The sequence below is a fragment of the Mustela lutreola genome, chromosome 4 (assembly GCF_030435805.1).
Source record: "Mustela lutreola isolate mMusLut2 chromosome 4, mMusLut2.pri, whole genome shotgun sequence".
NCBI lineage: Eukaryota > Metazoa > Chordata > Mammalia > Carnivora > Mustelidae > Mustela > Mustela lutreola.
Window position 1 is genome coordinate 80,579,334 of NC_081293.1, and position 16,321 is coordinate 80,595,654.

Genomic DNA, 16,321 nt, shown 5'->3' on the forward strand with positions numbered 1-16,321 from the left:
AGAAGAGGGGGGAATGCATTGCTGTAAAACGGGATTTAGAGTTTCCCAGATTGAAATTGTTGATGATGCCATGTACCACAGAGAGCTCTTCAGGACGGAGGTTGAAAAGCTGTTATGAGATTTGCTGATTGGCAGGTACTGTGACTATCTAGGGAGCTTTTCAGTAGAGCAGTGAAGTGAAAAGCAAAATGACAAAGCAAGGCATCAAAGCCAAGGAGGTGTAGATACATTATGAATTCTTAAGAATGTTAGCAATGGTGGCATATACGGAAAGGGAATAACAGCATTAGGGAAAATATTTTTGGAGGAAACATAGGCCAAAACTTATAATAATGAAACCTTATAGTCCATATAGAAACTACACTCTGAAAGTGATGGCACAGGAGGGACAAAAGATATAATTTGTCTTCTGGGTGGATTTGGCTTTCTACATATATTTATTTCCTTCCAGTAGCATGCTGGCTACTGATAAGAAACAATCAAAGTTAAGAAGCAATTTTTACTATAAGAAGTCATTTTTCTCAGACAGACTGTCAGACATTCAGTATCTCGAAAGAATGGGATACAGAGCTGTTCTGTTTTCCATCACAGCAAAATGTCCTAGGTCTGGACGAATTGGGTTAAAACATAATCCTAGTGTCATAAATTCAACATTATCTCCAAATGTTTCATGCAGATCCCAGAGAGTCTCAGTACGAGGTGTAGAAGATGTCCCTTAAAATAGGTTGGTATACATATAGGGCTCCAAAATGGGTACAGCTCTGAGAAGTCACCACTCTCTTCAGACGGAGACAGACCTTTGTTGGGTTGGTATGCATAAGTCTCGGTGGTGGAGGGCCGCTGGAGAAAGATGTTTTTGGTTTATTGTCTTTTTTTTTTCCCCTGTCACTATATAGCCCATAAAGCAGCTCAGGAGGCTGATAGCCCATTTTAAATTCCAGTATCTCCTTGAGCAGATCATTGATTTCAAAACCTTTTAGGAGATTTCTCGAGACCTCAGATTCACTTAGACATTTGTCGATGAATGTTCTCTTGGAAAAGCTATACAGTGCTCTGTATAATTAATTTTCATTCTTACCTTATTGGCATAGTTACTGAAATGAGAAATGATAGCCAAAACTTCCTGTTGAGAAAGTCAGTATCACCGATGTGATTCTCTGGTCTCCTTTCTCCCGTCCTGCCCCAAGCACATGACTCCTTTTTTTTCCCCATGGCATAGCGTGTCTCCCCAGACCTGGCAAGTGTATGTCCGCACACTGCTATTCATGGGAGGGCTTGGCAAGACGGAATGGGACAGTCAGGATAGAGCTGTTGCCATTATTGGGACAGTCAGGCTAGGTGTGGGTAGCTTTGTACAAATGGGTTATCAAGGCTAAAGGTGTCTACAGAGCCTGTGCTCTCTGAGCTCAGGAGTGTGTGGGGACATGGGAGACTATCATCAGTTGGAGTACAGGAGGAGAGGTGTCGTGGTAGAGATTTGCAAATGGCCGCTGGGAGAGCCTAGAAGGGGGACTCTTTCAGCTTGGGCTGGGAGTAGAGAAGAAGCTAGGTGTTCACAAAGGCCTGTTGGGGGATGCCTGGGTGGCTCAGTTGGCTAAGCAAAGGCCTGCTGGAGTGGACTTGTCTGGTATTGGATCCTGAGGGATGCGTAGAAAGGCATGTAGCAGGGAAGTGAGTGAAGGGTATTCCCGAGAAGACTTGTAAGGAGCCTACCACATTGTGGCCTGGTGGCAAGCCAGGTCCCTCGCGGGTCTTGCCCTGGTTCTGGGGTTTAATGTGAGAGTTCATACCTGTGCTATCATGCTAAATGCTGAATACAAGCCACCTTTCCTTAGAATTTCCCACTACTGAACTGGGTCTAGAGATAAGAAACAAGCTCAACGCAAGCCTGAGCACTGAGATCCCAGTTACCCCATCTGTAGTGCTCGTCAGTTGTCCCAATCCTGTCTCCCCTTCACTGTGTTCAAATTCACTGGATGCTTTGGTATGTGCGCAAGGGGTTTGTGGTCAAGGCTGGAAAAGAAGAAAAGTTCAAATGATAAACATCCTGAAACTTACAAGTAACATTTTACGCCCAAAGCTCCGAGCTTCTGGTTTTAAGTAATGTCCATAACAACAATGACAAAAATTCTAGAATTCCAGTGGTATATTCGGGCAGATAACATTTGTTCCCTTTGCGGTGTTTGAGTAGTTATATTCTTGTGGAGTTCATATAGATGGCTTTTATATTAATTAGCTTTGCTTCCAAATTTTTTTTTGTTTCTTTACTTATAATATGTGCTTTTTAAACCATGTTTGTTAAAGATATGCACTCAGAGATTCTTTCTTTAATACCTTTACTCCACATTCTGCTCCGAGAATTGATTCTTTCTGCGTGACATCATGTTGCTTTTTCCTGCTCATATATCAGCTGTTTATTTTTCTTTCTTTTTCTTCTTTTGTTTTAAATTTTATTTTAATTTCTCCCTGTCTTTTCTCCCTTCCCTCCCCCTTCTTCCCCTCTTTCTCTCTTTTTTTTTTTTTTTCTTTTGTCTTCAGCCTATTCTGCAAACTTGGAGTTCTTGTCAGGCATAGGATTTCACTATTTGGTAAGGAGACCCTTGAAATGAATATGAGCATGGCCATCACTTGGTTTCCTTTGCCAGTTTTGCACTGTGTCGGGTGCGGCTCTGTTGCATGAATGCATGTTTGCACGGCTGCATGTGTGGTCCTCATAGGTCCTAAGGTAAGATAAGGTCCTCGAGGTTCTTCATCGGTAGCATTATCTGCGGTGAAATTGAAGACGGTAACTTCTTCGTGCTGGTCCAAAGCCCCTTTGAAAATCAAAAGTTTTTGTTAGGAAAAATAAAATGAATGCAAGTGGCAGCTTCTGCCCTATTTTATTTCAAAGGGGTGAAGCAGAACCAGGCCCTCGAATTTGCCTCTTGCCAATAGACGACAGAGTGAGCTGTCATAAATCAAAACATTTTGACTGCACTTATTTATTTTTGTAAAGCTCTTACTACAATTGTGCGTGTTGACTGCCTTCCAGACATGGAAGCTTCAGAGAAGAGACAGTAAGGCAAGGGCTCCACTTGGCAAAAGGGACTTTTCGAGTCCATTTTTGTTGGTGTCTGGGAATTCACATAACTGAAGTCCACCGGCTCAAGCGCCTGCTTTTGGACAGCTGTGCAGGGTGGGGGTGGGGGGGTCCCTCCCTTTCCACAGCTTCTCCTCTCTGTGGGGCTGTAGGACTCAAGAGAAGCTGGCAGACTCTCTGTATTCATTTCCTGCATCTGCTTTGATAAACCACAAAAGCCCACTTCAATGCTGTGCACTCTAGGTTGTGAGAAAGTGTTGGGATCATTTTGGTCATAAAATGTTGAGTGTGCTCATACAGATGTTGCAGGTTCAATTCCATTTATAGGAAAAGCTAAGGATTATGTAATTTCTTTAAAAAGCCACAGGGAATGAACTGAGGAATAATATGTGTGTGTGTATATCTTTACACACACACACACACACACGCATTGCTTTTAAGTTCTTTCAAGCAGTCTATTTTTTGAGAAATGGTAGTTTCTGGATATAAGCCCTTAAAGCCCTGTTTGATTTCTAATTGTATTAGATCCAATATATGGTGCTCTTAAATTTAGTAATCAAAAGTTCTATTTCATTTAAATTGCCCGAGTTTTTGCATTAATGTTTCAGTTATCCCAAATTACTGGGCAGATTATCTTTAAGATAATTTCTAGTTGACCTTTGTTTGACTTCTCTTCAACATAGAAAAATTTCTGTGAACATCGTGCAGACAGAATCGTTCTGTGCTCTTCAACGTTGTCGTAATAACAGTGGATTCATGGGTCCTCCATTTGTCTTATTCTGTGTCATTCTGATGGGGACCCCGTCCTCAAGTGCAGTATTTGCCTTCTCACTGATGAGCATAGTAATAGTCTGTTGTGCTGTTTCTGACTTCGTACCTATTTCAAATTCTTGCTTTTCTATATTTCACTATAATTTTCTTTAAAAAAATTTTTGAGGTACTCCATATATAGAACAAAGTACATGAATCTTCAAGTAACTTAATGATGTAGTTTGTTGAAATTTTCCATATATATTTAGATATAGATATAGATATCAAGAAGAATATTACCAGTATCCCAGAAGCCTCCCTTATGCCATTACTCAATTTATAAACTTCTGCAAAGAAACTATATATCTGCAAAGAAACTATATAGACCTCCATTACCATGGGTTAATTTTGCCTATTCTTTAATATCCTATTTTTTTTAAGGGTCCTATAATTGAAGATAAAGGCGTAGTAAAACTTGTCATACCTCTCAGTATAGACTGAGACTTTAACATTCATTCCATCCCTATGTGATGTTGAATTCCCATTTAAGCATTGTATTTTAAATCCCTTAGCCTTTAAATACTATTACTTTTATTTTTAACAGGAATTTACTGAAGAGCTAATATGTGTCTTCACCTTAGAAGTGTATTTGTCTGTCTTCTTTATATTATTCTAGTCTCTCCTGTTTTTGTTGTTTCAAATTTGCGTTGACATTTGCCTGCACAGTAATACAAATTTCAAGAGGCCTTCCTTAATCAAACATTTTCTAATACAGACGCATTCAATCATTGGAATCTTTGAGGCTCACCCATGTTATCTTCATACTTGACAGTGATAACCTGACTTTAGACACTAATAGGATGTCCTGGAAAAATAAGGGGCTTCGAATCGGAAAACCTAGACATAAGTGCTGTATTTTGGAACTAGCCCAGCTGAATGATTTGATGAGGGACTTGACCTCCTGAACCCTTATTTTTTGTTTTTTCATTTTTAAAGTAGGTTAAAATGACTCCTACTCTTAAAGCTTCGTTGCACATAGCTGATCTAATGTAGGGTAATGAATGCTCAAATGCTGTGGAAATTTGTAACTTTACAGCTTTCAAAGCTAAGGGATCCCTGGTCTTATTTGCCCAGTTTTTATTTAGATAAATCAGACTACAGACGAACCAGACTAGGGGACTTGGCTATTTAAAGTACCTGCACCATGAAGACTTTATAATTTACCCATTTCCAGTGTGAAATGGAAGTGGTATGCCAAGTGTTTTTTTTTTTTTTTTAAATGTATAGTTCTGCCCTTGTGGATTTCTGGATTTCTGTAAAGAGAGAGACCTAATGATATAGGTGTGGTGGTCTTTTATAGTCCTATTAGTCTCTTATTATTTTTTAAATTTTCTCCCTTCTTTTACATGATATCATTTTTCTGTATTCTGTGGATAACACAATGATGATCAGAATGTTTTTCCCGTACTGACTTAGTTCAGTTGTTTATGACTTCAGCTAAGGGTAAATTAAGACAGTTTAGAGTGGAAGCTAGCAAAGAAATACCTGGGCTTTGTGTCTCATGAACAATGAGTAAAGATGGAGATGTAGGTTACACAGTAACCTTCAACGTATCAGGGAGGTGGGTTTAGAGACGTGAGGCAGAACGTTAACATAAACAGAGAAACAAAATACTTGTGGTGAGTTCAGGGTTTGATGAGTAATGGACTACTTATTCCAAGCTGGCTTCCACGTTGTCATTATACCTCCAGACTTCATCCGTAGTTGAAACTTACCTGATTGAAGATTTGCCCAATATGGACTTCTATTTGTGTATATCTTTTACCTTAAAATAGGGCTTAAAATATGTTCTATACACTGAGGCACACTGAGAATTAAAGTGATCAGTCATGTTTTTAATGCTTCATATATTCTTTTTGAGGTGCTTAAACTATTTCATTTTATATTTGAAAAAGGTAAGTTTTTTAAAAAGGGCACAAGCCCCTTTCCCCACAGAACAGTAGTTCTGGAATGTCCCTTCCACTACTTTACAGAAAAAAAATAAGAAATTAGTATCTTCATTACACATACAGGCTTTCTGTTTGGATTCTGAGATGCTTGCCAGTGATAGTAAGTTGGTGCACTCTAGTGTTTCAGAAAATTGGTTAGGGCATGGATACGCCCAGGCAAGTTGAAAAGTGGGAAGGATTCCATTGGCCATTTTCAAGGACCAATTGTTGACTAATAGAATATTGCTTTTAATCCCATCATTTTCTCCTGTTTTTGCTAAGTGGCAGTTCTGATTATGAATGTTAAGGCAGTTAGAAAATACAGAAGCCTTCCTGTTCCAGCCCACTGAAGCCCTTCAGTCAGGTTTAGAGGAAGCAGAATCCATACCTAAGCCTCCAACAGGGACAGCAATCTTGCCACGGGTGTCCACATATCAGGGCTTCCTAAGGGCTCTATTTTTATATGCAAAAATAAATCTACTGCCTTAATGACATTCATTTGGCACCTTCATTCAGTAAACACTCACTGTGTTCTGCTGTGTGGGAGGTACTCTTTCAGCTGTGGGGATAGGAAAATGAAGATTCCTACACCTGTCCACTACAGCCAGGCCAATCCAGGTGTCGGTCACCCGTCCTCCTCCGAGAACAAACTGACCATTCTGTCTGCATCCCCTCTTGCTCTTCCAAACCGTGCTCCACAACAGTCCAATCTTCCCTGAACCTGGTGTCTCCTGTCTCACTCCTGAAAATTCAGTGGCTTCCCTTTGCTTGAAAATAAAAGTTCTCAATCTGGCCGCAATATTGTTTCACAAAGTATTCCCCGTGTACCAGTCCATCCTCATTTCTTGGCACATTCTTGCTTGCTCTCGATGGTTCCACCTGAGTGGGCCTCTCTCTGCTTATTGAAAGTGGTATATTCCTTTCTGCACCGGATCTTTGCACGTGCTGTAATTCTTGATTGGAATGGGGTCTAGCAGTCACCTCTCCTGTCCTCCACACCTACCATGGAGTAAGCCGCTCATTCTTGACCTCAACACAAATATTAATCTGTCAGGAAAACCGTCCCCAATCTCCCTAATTTCACTCCCTCCCCTTCTTTTACAACATTCTCACAGCTCCCAGGACCTTTCCTTCATCTCAGTAATGATGTCACCAGATTGACATCTCTCTCTCTCACACAAACCTCTCAGCTCACTGAGGGCCTATTCTTGTATCTGGGGTCTGACACATAGTAGGTTTTGTATCAATATCTGATGACTGAATGAGTGAACCAACTAGGTCCTACCCTCAGGAAGCCGATAGTCTAATAGAGAAGAGCAGACACTAAGAACAAGGCAGTAAGAACTCTTGATTTGGAACTTTCTTACATTCATGAGTAAGTGAAATTTTACTTTTTTTTTTTTTTTTTTTGCTTATGAGGCTACTAAGAAAAATGTAGTATCCAATTATCCCACAATTTATAAGAATCACATTTAAAAATAATTATTCCTTAAGCTGTCTGAGAAAATCCATAGGGCACTTATGCTAAAAAAGTAACACTTAAGTTATGACTTTTCAAACATGATCATTGAACCTGACCTGTAGTGATCATTTGAGCTTCAGGAAGAATTTGAGAAGCCTGGCACAAAGCAGTTGTCCTTTGGAGGCCTATTCTACTTTCCCATTTTCTGGGGAATTTTTAACGTTATTAACGAGATAGCGAATTGTCCAGAGTTACTGGAGAGTTTCCAGATTTGATGGTGTTGAGACTTCTAGGAAGGCCTGGACTCCAGCAAGCGCTCAGTGACATAGTGAGCATAGGACCCCAGAATTTCTTCAGGTTGGACCTCAGGGGCCCTAGACCCATACATGGCCCGTCATAAATTCCATTCCAGTATTAACAGCAGGACTTCATTTAAATACTGTCCTATATTTAAATGAAGCAGTAGTTCTTGTTAAGATGTTGGGTTTTCTCCCACCAGGTGGGGAATGCCTGATTTAAACTGCCGCCTAAATCTTAATGTTATGTGTGGAAGCGTTTCAAGAGTAAAGTTACTAATAGATTCGATTCTCTCAATTGGTGTCTCCCCCTAATTAAGACATTAGTGGGTTAGGTTGATGTTCATTCATCTGTTCTCTGCTCACCCCCAGAACCCACTGAGGTGTTTACAATGAGGACTACTCTCTCCTGTGAAGAGACAGTAGAAAATTAGCTCATGTACGTGTTATCCCTAAGAAGGCTCAGATGGTGCTTACTTTTGTTTCCTAGGACACAGAATGAAAGGAGATTTACCTAAAGTCCTCAGAGTCTCTGAAGATAGTGCATATCTGAGAACTGAACCTGTCGTTACTCTGGGTATCCAGTAGTTCAGTTACGCACAATCTGCTGCTTTCTGATTATTGCTGTCATCACTAGAGGACCATTAAGGTCTTCCCCTAACGTAACATTTCTGTGGCTTGATGACACTATACATGGCAAAGACAAGAATTTCCTGGATTTAACTTGTTTTATATGTTATATAAAAAATAACCTATTTTGGGGTGCCTGGGTGGCTCAGTGGGTTAAGCCTCTGCCTTCAGCTCAGGTCATGATCTCGGGATTCTGGGATCGAGCTCTGCATCAGGCTCTCTGCTTGGCAAGGAGCCTGCTTCCTCCCTCTCTTACTTGTGATCTCTGTCAAATAAATAAATAAAATCTTTAAAAAAAAGAAGCTATTTTTAATAAAACTAAAAAAAAAAAACCTATTTCTTACAGAGAGATACATTCGGTCAGCAATACCACAATTAAAACCCTGTAATAAAGATCATATCAGAAAACAGTATTGGAGCAATACAGATGTTTCTTTTCCCTGGACATATCTCTATGAGAGAATGTCCTGATTTTAGAGTAAATAAATAGAATATGTAATTATGCAAATTATATTTTCCATTTAGCTGAAACTTCTCGCCAAGTTAAAGTTTCAGTAATACAGTAATATCTACTACTAATTCAGCAATGCCCCTCGTTATTTCTTTTTTTTTAGGTTTTTTTTTTTTTTTAATTTCTTTGACAGTGAGAGAGGGAACACAAGTGGGGGAGTAGGAGAGGGAGAAACAGGCTAACTGTCAAGTGGGGAGACCAATGTGGGGCTCAGTCCCAGGACTCTGAGATCAAGACCTGAGCCGAAGGCAGACAGTTAATGACTGAGCCACCCAGGCACCCCAAACTTTGCTATTTTTATTTCTGAGTTATAATATTGTGTGAGAGTTGGTACAATGATTTTTAAAAACTGGATGCTTGCCATCTGTCGCTCTTAGACTCAGGTATAAGTTACAATTTTAATGATGTACCTTTAATGTTTACACACTGATGCAAACCCTGTCTTAAAGATAAACAGGCCATCCACAGATGTTTACTTAGGTGTGTAGGAGTGATGCAGGTATGCTTGAAGACAAGGGAAGTAGTTTTGACCTTGAAAGTGCGTGAACTGAAAAGTATCAAACGGTTTTTAGTCTAGTCTGAGCTGTGAAGTAATTACATGTAGTTAAATACTTGAAAATGCAATCATCACTTTAAAATTTCACCATCCTGCTACACTTTCACTTGTCTTTCCTGTTCTTACTGATAACATGATTGACATTTCTGGTGAGGTCAATCTGGAAGCCTTAAGGAAGGCAGGATGCAGACAATTCTTATTTTATTTAAAACTCCTGGGCATCTGGGTGGCTCAGTGGGTTAAGCCTCTCCTGTCAGCTCAGGTCATGATCTCAGGGTCCTGGGATCAAGCCCCGCATCAGGATCTCTGCTCAGTGGGGAGCCTGCTTCCCCCTCTCTCTCTGCCTGCTTATGATCTCTGTCTGTAAAATACATAAATAAAATCTTAAAAAAAAACCTCTTACTACAAGATTTATCTCTTCAAGACTAACCATTTGTTGGGCTTTTTCCTTCGCTGATAGAACAGATGCTTTTGTTTGGTCTACGCCACGAAATGTTGAAGATTCTGTTAATACCTTTCCTGTGTTTGTTAGGGTCCTTTCTCCACCATTTTTCTTACTGAGCTGTTGCCATTCAGAGTTATATGGCACTTTCCATGGAGCACAGGGAAATGTGTCGGTTTGCGGAGCTTGCGGCTTGAGAGTCTGCAATCACAGAAATTTCACATTCACCACATGCGTTTCCATCTGACCCGTAGAACTTCCTGGCCACTGGTATGGTTTCCTTGACTTCAAAACCCATAAGATTCCACTGAATGCCTGCTGTGGGCCAGACGCTATCCTAGGGGCCGGCCTACAACAGGGAACAAAAGTTCCACCTCATGAGTGGGGCCCTTACGAAACTCCTCCTTCTTACGAATGGAGGTTTAAAATACCCCAACCACTCTTTTGGAAAGGGGCACAGCCAGGCTCAGGACAAAGTACAAACACTGGTCATCTATACGAGGAACCAGCAGACTAGAAAGGAAAGGGAAAAAGAACTGAGTTTGGGTTTTGTTTGTTTGTTTGTTTGTTTTTTTAAAGATTTTATTTATTTATTTGAAAGAGAGAGATCACAAGTAGTCAGAGAGAGAGGGGGAAGCAGGATCCCTGCTAAGCAGAGATCCTGACGCGGGGCTGGATCCCAGGACCCTGAGATCATGACCCGATCTGAAGGCAGAGGCTTAACCCACTGAGCCACCCATGCACCCCAAGAACCATGAGTTTTAGGACCAGATTAAGGGGCCAGCTTCTCTGACTTGGTGCTCAGTAATGGTTGCACGTTGCCCTGTGTCCCGTCTTCCTCCTGGGCCCTTATCTTTCTACTTTTCTATTTGGAAACAGCAGAGGCCCTGAGACCTTTTGTCTTCTGTATTTACTTACATGGTAGCTTATTTCATTCAGGCCCACAATTTTTGAAAGTCTCTGTATGCATATCGGTATGCTTATGGTGCTCCAGCTCAGATCTGTTCCCTGTGTCCTGCCTCTCTACCTGAGATCAGCAGGCCCATCACGTTCAACCTGTCCAAGGCAAAGCCTGCCACCCCCCGCCCCTCCTCTTCTCTCTCCTTTGCTCCTTTCTGGTGCTCTTTCCACATCGGGAAATCTATCACCATTCACCCAGTTGCTCATACAAGTGGTCACCCAAACAGTCTTGTCATTCGGTATCCTGGACTCCTTCCCCTGTCATCTCACGTTCAGGACATAAGCAAACCTTTAAATAAATTCTGAATTCCATCAGTCGTCTGATTCTAGATGACTCTAGTAGCTTCCTAACTGGCTTCACTTTTGCCCTTCCAGAGTTTTGCACATGGTGAATTAATCCTTTTAAAATATAAATCAGATCCCTTCCTGTTCAAAACCTTAAGAATGTTTCCCTATTGCACTTAGGGGAAAAAAAAAGTTCTTGCACTGGTTTCAGGAGTCTAGAACCTGGCCACTCCCTTCCTCTCCACCTCATAAGTTCCCTTCTTTCCCCCAAATCTTGATCATGCATCAGCCACCTCCACTTTCTTCCCTGGAATACCAGCTTCATTTTCTGCCTCAGACCCTTTGCACATCCTCCCAGATCTATTCACAGTTCCTTCCTTCGTTCAAATCTCTGCTCAGGTACCACCTTCTTAGAAAAGGCTTTGTGGCCCCTCACCATATTAGTCTGTCCAGTTGCTCTAATCCCTATTCCCTGATATAGATAAATAGTAATTATATAACATATAATATAAATTATTTAATTATACATAATTAACATAATCTACAAATATGAAATACTTTCTTTAGTGTAGCCTGATATTACATTTCCAATTGATTTTTTTTCTTAATATTTTATTACCTGTGTCCCCCATTAAAATGCAAGTACCATGAGAATTCTTTTTCACATATTACTGGAACTTTGAGAATGCCTGGTATTTGACAAGTACCAGTTGAGTGACAAGTTGAGTGAATGAATCATTAAATGCATAATACTTCTATGGACCTCAGTGGAAGCTCTAGGACTGCCACTATGATCAACAACAAGGACATACCAAATTCTGCCTTTCTGCTGATTTTGCCTTTATTATTACCAGAAATTCTGAGACTCAAGGCACAAGATGAATGGAACATTTTACTTAAGAACCCAGAGTCTAGCAATGAATACCTTGTTTTTCCTCCTTATCTGTATCAGATCACTAAACTGGCTTGTCCAGATTCTAGGGTAATATAATTTTCATGTATATTTAATTCATTTTTGATTTTTTTTTTTTTTTGCACAAGGAGTATAACATTAAGAAATGTTACAAAAACTTATATCCCAATGGAAATTGTTAATTTCTGGACCCAGGAAATGACTATATATTATAAATAGGAAAGTATAAAATGAGGAAGAAACTTATCAGAACGTCTTGTGAGTGGTCCAGTTTGTAACTTTGGATTCATCATTTTGTGTATTTGCTCTCATGTATCTTTATCACAAAGTAGGATGGACATAATAATTGTATAATTCATATCTTTGTACTTTCTGATAAAACATGCCAATGAGAGTGGGTGAATTTCATCTGACTTTCAAGAAAAGTCATCCCCATTTCAAATCTCTCATAAGAGGATTTAACTTTTTCAGCCACTGATGCTTTTATTTACCAGACAGTTTACTGGTTCTTCCCACCAAAGACGAAAAACATTCAGGCACATTAATTCATCTTAATGCACTTGGATGGAATCAGAAAGCAGAGACACGTGGGTAATTAAAAGGGAGTGAAACTTATTAGACTTTTAGCCCACCTCCTTTTATAAACATATGAGTTCCCTTGAAAAGTTGACTCACAACTTGACTGAGAAAGAAGACAAGCCAGTATGGGGAGGCGAATATATTTAAGAATTCAGTTAAAACACGTCAGCCTGGCACAATGCTTTGAATGCTTCTTGAGTATGTCAGCTCTTTGATGAGACATGCTTTCTTGCTTTTCTCCTTACATTTGCATAACCACTTTTGAGCAGAAATCCTGCATGATTTCAAACCCGAGTATCAGAAAATCGTTTTAATCGAGTTGTTATGGAATTGTACCATTGAGTAATTTTTGGTACACAAATCTTTCTGGAAAATAACAGTGAGAAATCCTCAGTGTGATTTATACAACCTTTTGTTTCCTCTATAGGAAATGATGCCACATCAATTGTCAACTGCCTTCATATTTTGGGTCAGACCTTGGATGCCAGGTAAGTGGACACATTTTTGTCTACATGGCTGTAGGAGTGCCACGCGAGAATAATAAGACTCACCTTGTCTCTTGATTTAATTCTTTGGAATTGTAATAAAGACTTAAGTGGGGGTGAAAAGAATATTTCATAAATGACAGATATAATGGCACTTTATTATTTCTAGCATCTTCTCTAAATTGTTATTCAAATTTCAAGTAATTGCAGTGGCATCTAGATATGTCATGGAGGGTTGAATTGGGAATGTATCACATGCAAGAGAGAAAGGGTGAGCTCCAACTTCAGAGGTCTTCGTAGCTTCTGGGTCTGGTACCATTGTGCTCCGCATTTGTGATAACATTTAGCTTTACAGGAACAGGGTTTTAGTCGTATGTTATAGATGAGTATGAAGCTTAAGATTGCATAGTTAAGTGTGGAAGTAGACCAGTTCCCAAGTGTGTGTACTTTCTACTCTGCCCTCCTGGCAGCATGACTGGAAACCTGACAGGTTGCCTAAAAGCAAAACCAGTATATCTCATGGGGTTGATTCAGCCTTTAAGCCATACATGTATTTCATTTATTATCCAGGATAAATCTAAATAAGAATTCCTAAATGTCTCCTAATAGAGGAGATGCCATGATGCTATTTACTATCACATTTAAAATTTTATGTGAGGTATTTTGTGTGATAGATGAAGAAAAGTAGATGCTATTATATACCTTCATTGCCTCCTAAACATAGTGGCATTAGAGGGTGACTTCTGTACAAAGTCCTCCTCTGGAGGCTCGTTTAGCTGACAGCTTGCTACACTTAAGGCACAAAAACATCTATCTCATTTCATGACTTGGTTGAGCTGGGATTCAATGTTTCTCTCACACTCGTTGCCTCAGGAAACATTTTGGTTGTCTTGGATTTAGGATTAAGTCAAAAAGCTCAAAAACTGTGGGTTTTTTTGTCAGAGTATAAAACAAACACTCTCCATATTTGAAAACAGTGGTAGAAAAAACAGCATTATCACTGATTTTGGATCAGCGTCCTAATTACGTGGACTGCGAGGGCATTCAGGAAAGGTGATGGGCTTACAGAGCCATACTGCTCTGAGTTCAAGTACACTGGAAAAATTGGGAGTGAATTAAAAAGATTTAGTTGACTGAGTGACTGTAATGGGTAAATAGAGGTAGAAGCATGTTTGATTTGTATCCCACTTGCTCCCTTCTTTCCTTCCTAGGACTGTGATGAAGACTGGCCTAGAGAGTGTTAAAAGCGCACTCCGAGCTTTTCTGGACAACGCTGCAGAGGACCTGGAGAAGACCATGGAGAACCTCAAGCAGGGCCAGTTCACCCACACCCGAAACCAACCCAGAGGTGTCACTCAGATCATCAATTACACCACGGTGGCTCTGTTGCCGATGCTGTCGTCATTATTTGAGCATATTGGCCAGCATCAGTTTGGAGAAGATCTAATATGTATGTAAATCTCTTACTTAGAGTCTCATTATCTAATAGTACAACGCGAAATCATAAAAGCTCCATCTAGTTACTGAAACCCTGCCGACTCATTAAAATGCACGTTTGTCTTTTTGTTTTTTCTTCTGCACAACATTATTAGGTTGGCATTTAAGGTACAGAAACCATTTTTATAGAGTTAGGTCCCCGAGTCACGTGGATTCCCAGAAAGGGACGGTAAGGTCATGGCTGTGGGCTCTCACTTCCACCTCATTGAAGCCCAGGTTCCAACTTTCCCTATTTCTGTGTTCTCTCCTTCCGTGGAATTTTCCCAGTGCGGTTGAAGCATGGGACATGCAACATTAAATGTTTTTGAATTATCTCTGAGTCAGTGCTGATTGTTTCCACAAGATGTGTGACCAACGAATAGGGAGGTGACGGCGACAGAATCTGTGTAAATCATTGGTCTACTAGGGTGGCTCACGTATTTTTTGTTTATAGGTTTCAGTCTGTTTTCATGGGGGATTTAATCAGCTGTTTCTGCCTGGAACCATAATTCTTAAAAATTTCCACAGATTGCTCAAAATAATGTGAAAATACAAATAATATCAGACCTGTCCCGGTTTCCTGCTCTCCTGCTGATATGAACATGAGAAGATGTAAGCCCTTGTTAAACAGGCACGTGGGTCTTCAGGACAGATGCACCTACTCAGACCCCCGACCTTGTAGGTCTCCCAGGTGAAGCAGAGCTCTGGGTGAAAACCACTGCATTACTCAGTAGGGAACACCACTGCTACTCACAAAACATTTCCTTAAACCATTGTAGGAACATTGCTTACAGTGCAGAGTGGATGTGGGAACAGCTCTGGAACACAGGAATGATTTCTCCATTCCTATCATGGTAGATTCTTTAAGAAATGGTAGAAGCACTGGAATTAAAAAACCAGGGTTCTTAGGGGTTTTGCCTCTTAAACATGTCTTCTTGCATCATAGATCATGTGTAACATTTTATTTTATTTTCTGGCATCACTTTAGGCTTGACTTACCTATGCCTTTAATGTTGGGTCAGAAATAATCACTAACTCACTACCTTCTCCAACATTGTTTATTGTTTGCTTAGGGGTTAAAATAAAAGACATGGTCTTTGTATCCCTTCAGAAGAGGACACAGAATCTACCCCTCCTCCAAGACAGTCTCGTGCTTAATTTTATTCTCGAGGAAATCCTTTTTTCTTCTATCTAGAGAAAAATTATAAAAAAAAAATTCTTGAGGATGTTCTCAATAATTATACTATATTCTTTGGAATGCTTTCAGCTCCTCAAAGCAAAGAATTCAGTTTGGGAAATAGTTTTTATATTTCATTTCACTTATCTGTTTGTTCTAATTTTGCTTTTTTTAAATGTTAAAATATTAGCATACCCTTAGTATGAAATTTTGGTTTCAGCCTAAACTTTCTTAGAACAGCATATAAATAACAAGTATTTTTTGTTCTTGTTTCTGTTTTTCCTTAGTGGAAGATGTACAGGTATCATGTTACAGAATTCTGACTAGCTTGTATGCTCTAGGAACCAGCAAAAGTATTTATGTGGAAAGGTAAGATTTTAAAACTTTAGCTTTGTATTAAAGCTGTTTCAGGTGTTGTAACTATTCGTTTCAAATCTTTGCTTTCTCAGTTTTTCCTTAGTTATAAATTAACAACCAGATTAATATATTGAATTCCTTGGGAGTAATAGAACAATCTTTAAGCTGAATTTGAATTGATATAATAAGATTCAACCAAATTTTGTGGGGGGGGGGAGGTAAAGCAGTAATGGTAAAGCTAATATAAAGATTAAAGAGGGTGTTTATGAGTTTTATGAAGGAGTCTGCTAGAACAGTTTCTCATTGTATGTTTGAAAAGCAAATGGGTGTGAATATCGGCAGTTATTAGAATGAGCTTTGTTTTCCCATGTTCTC

The 16,321-nt window shown here is 39.7% G+C and overlaps 1 protein-coding gene across 3 annotated transcripts in view; it reads left to right on the forward strand.

Annotated features, from left to right (window-relative positions):
* The window catches only part of RYR2 (ryanodine receptor 2), a 751,000-nt gene that overhangs the window by 600,030 nt on the left and 134,649 nt on the right, over positions 1–16,321 (forward strand). For all 3 annotated transcript variants that reach the window (XM_059170336.1, XM_059170337.1, XM_059170338.1), the window contains exons 63-66: positions 2,539–2,588; positions 12,879–12,939; positions 14,148–14,386; positions 15,877–15,958. In XM_059170336.1, the coding sequence (XP_059026319.1) occupies positions 2,539–2,588; positions 12,879–12,939; positions 14,148–14,386; positions 15,877–15,958 (432 nt within the window). The remainder of the gene's footprint in view (positions 1–2,538; positions 2,589–12,878; positions 12,940–14,147; positions 14,387–15,876; positions 15,959–16,321) is intronic.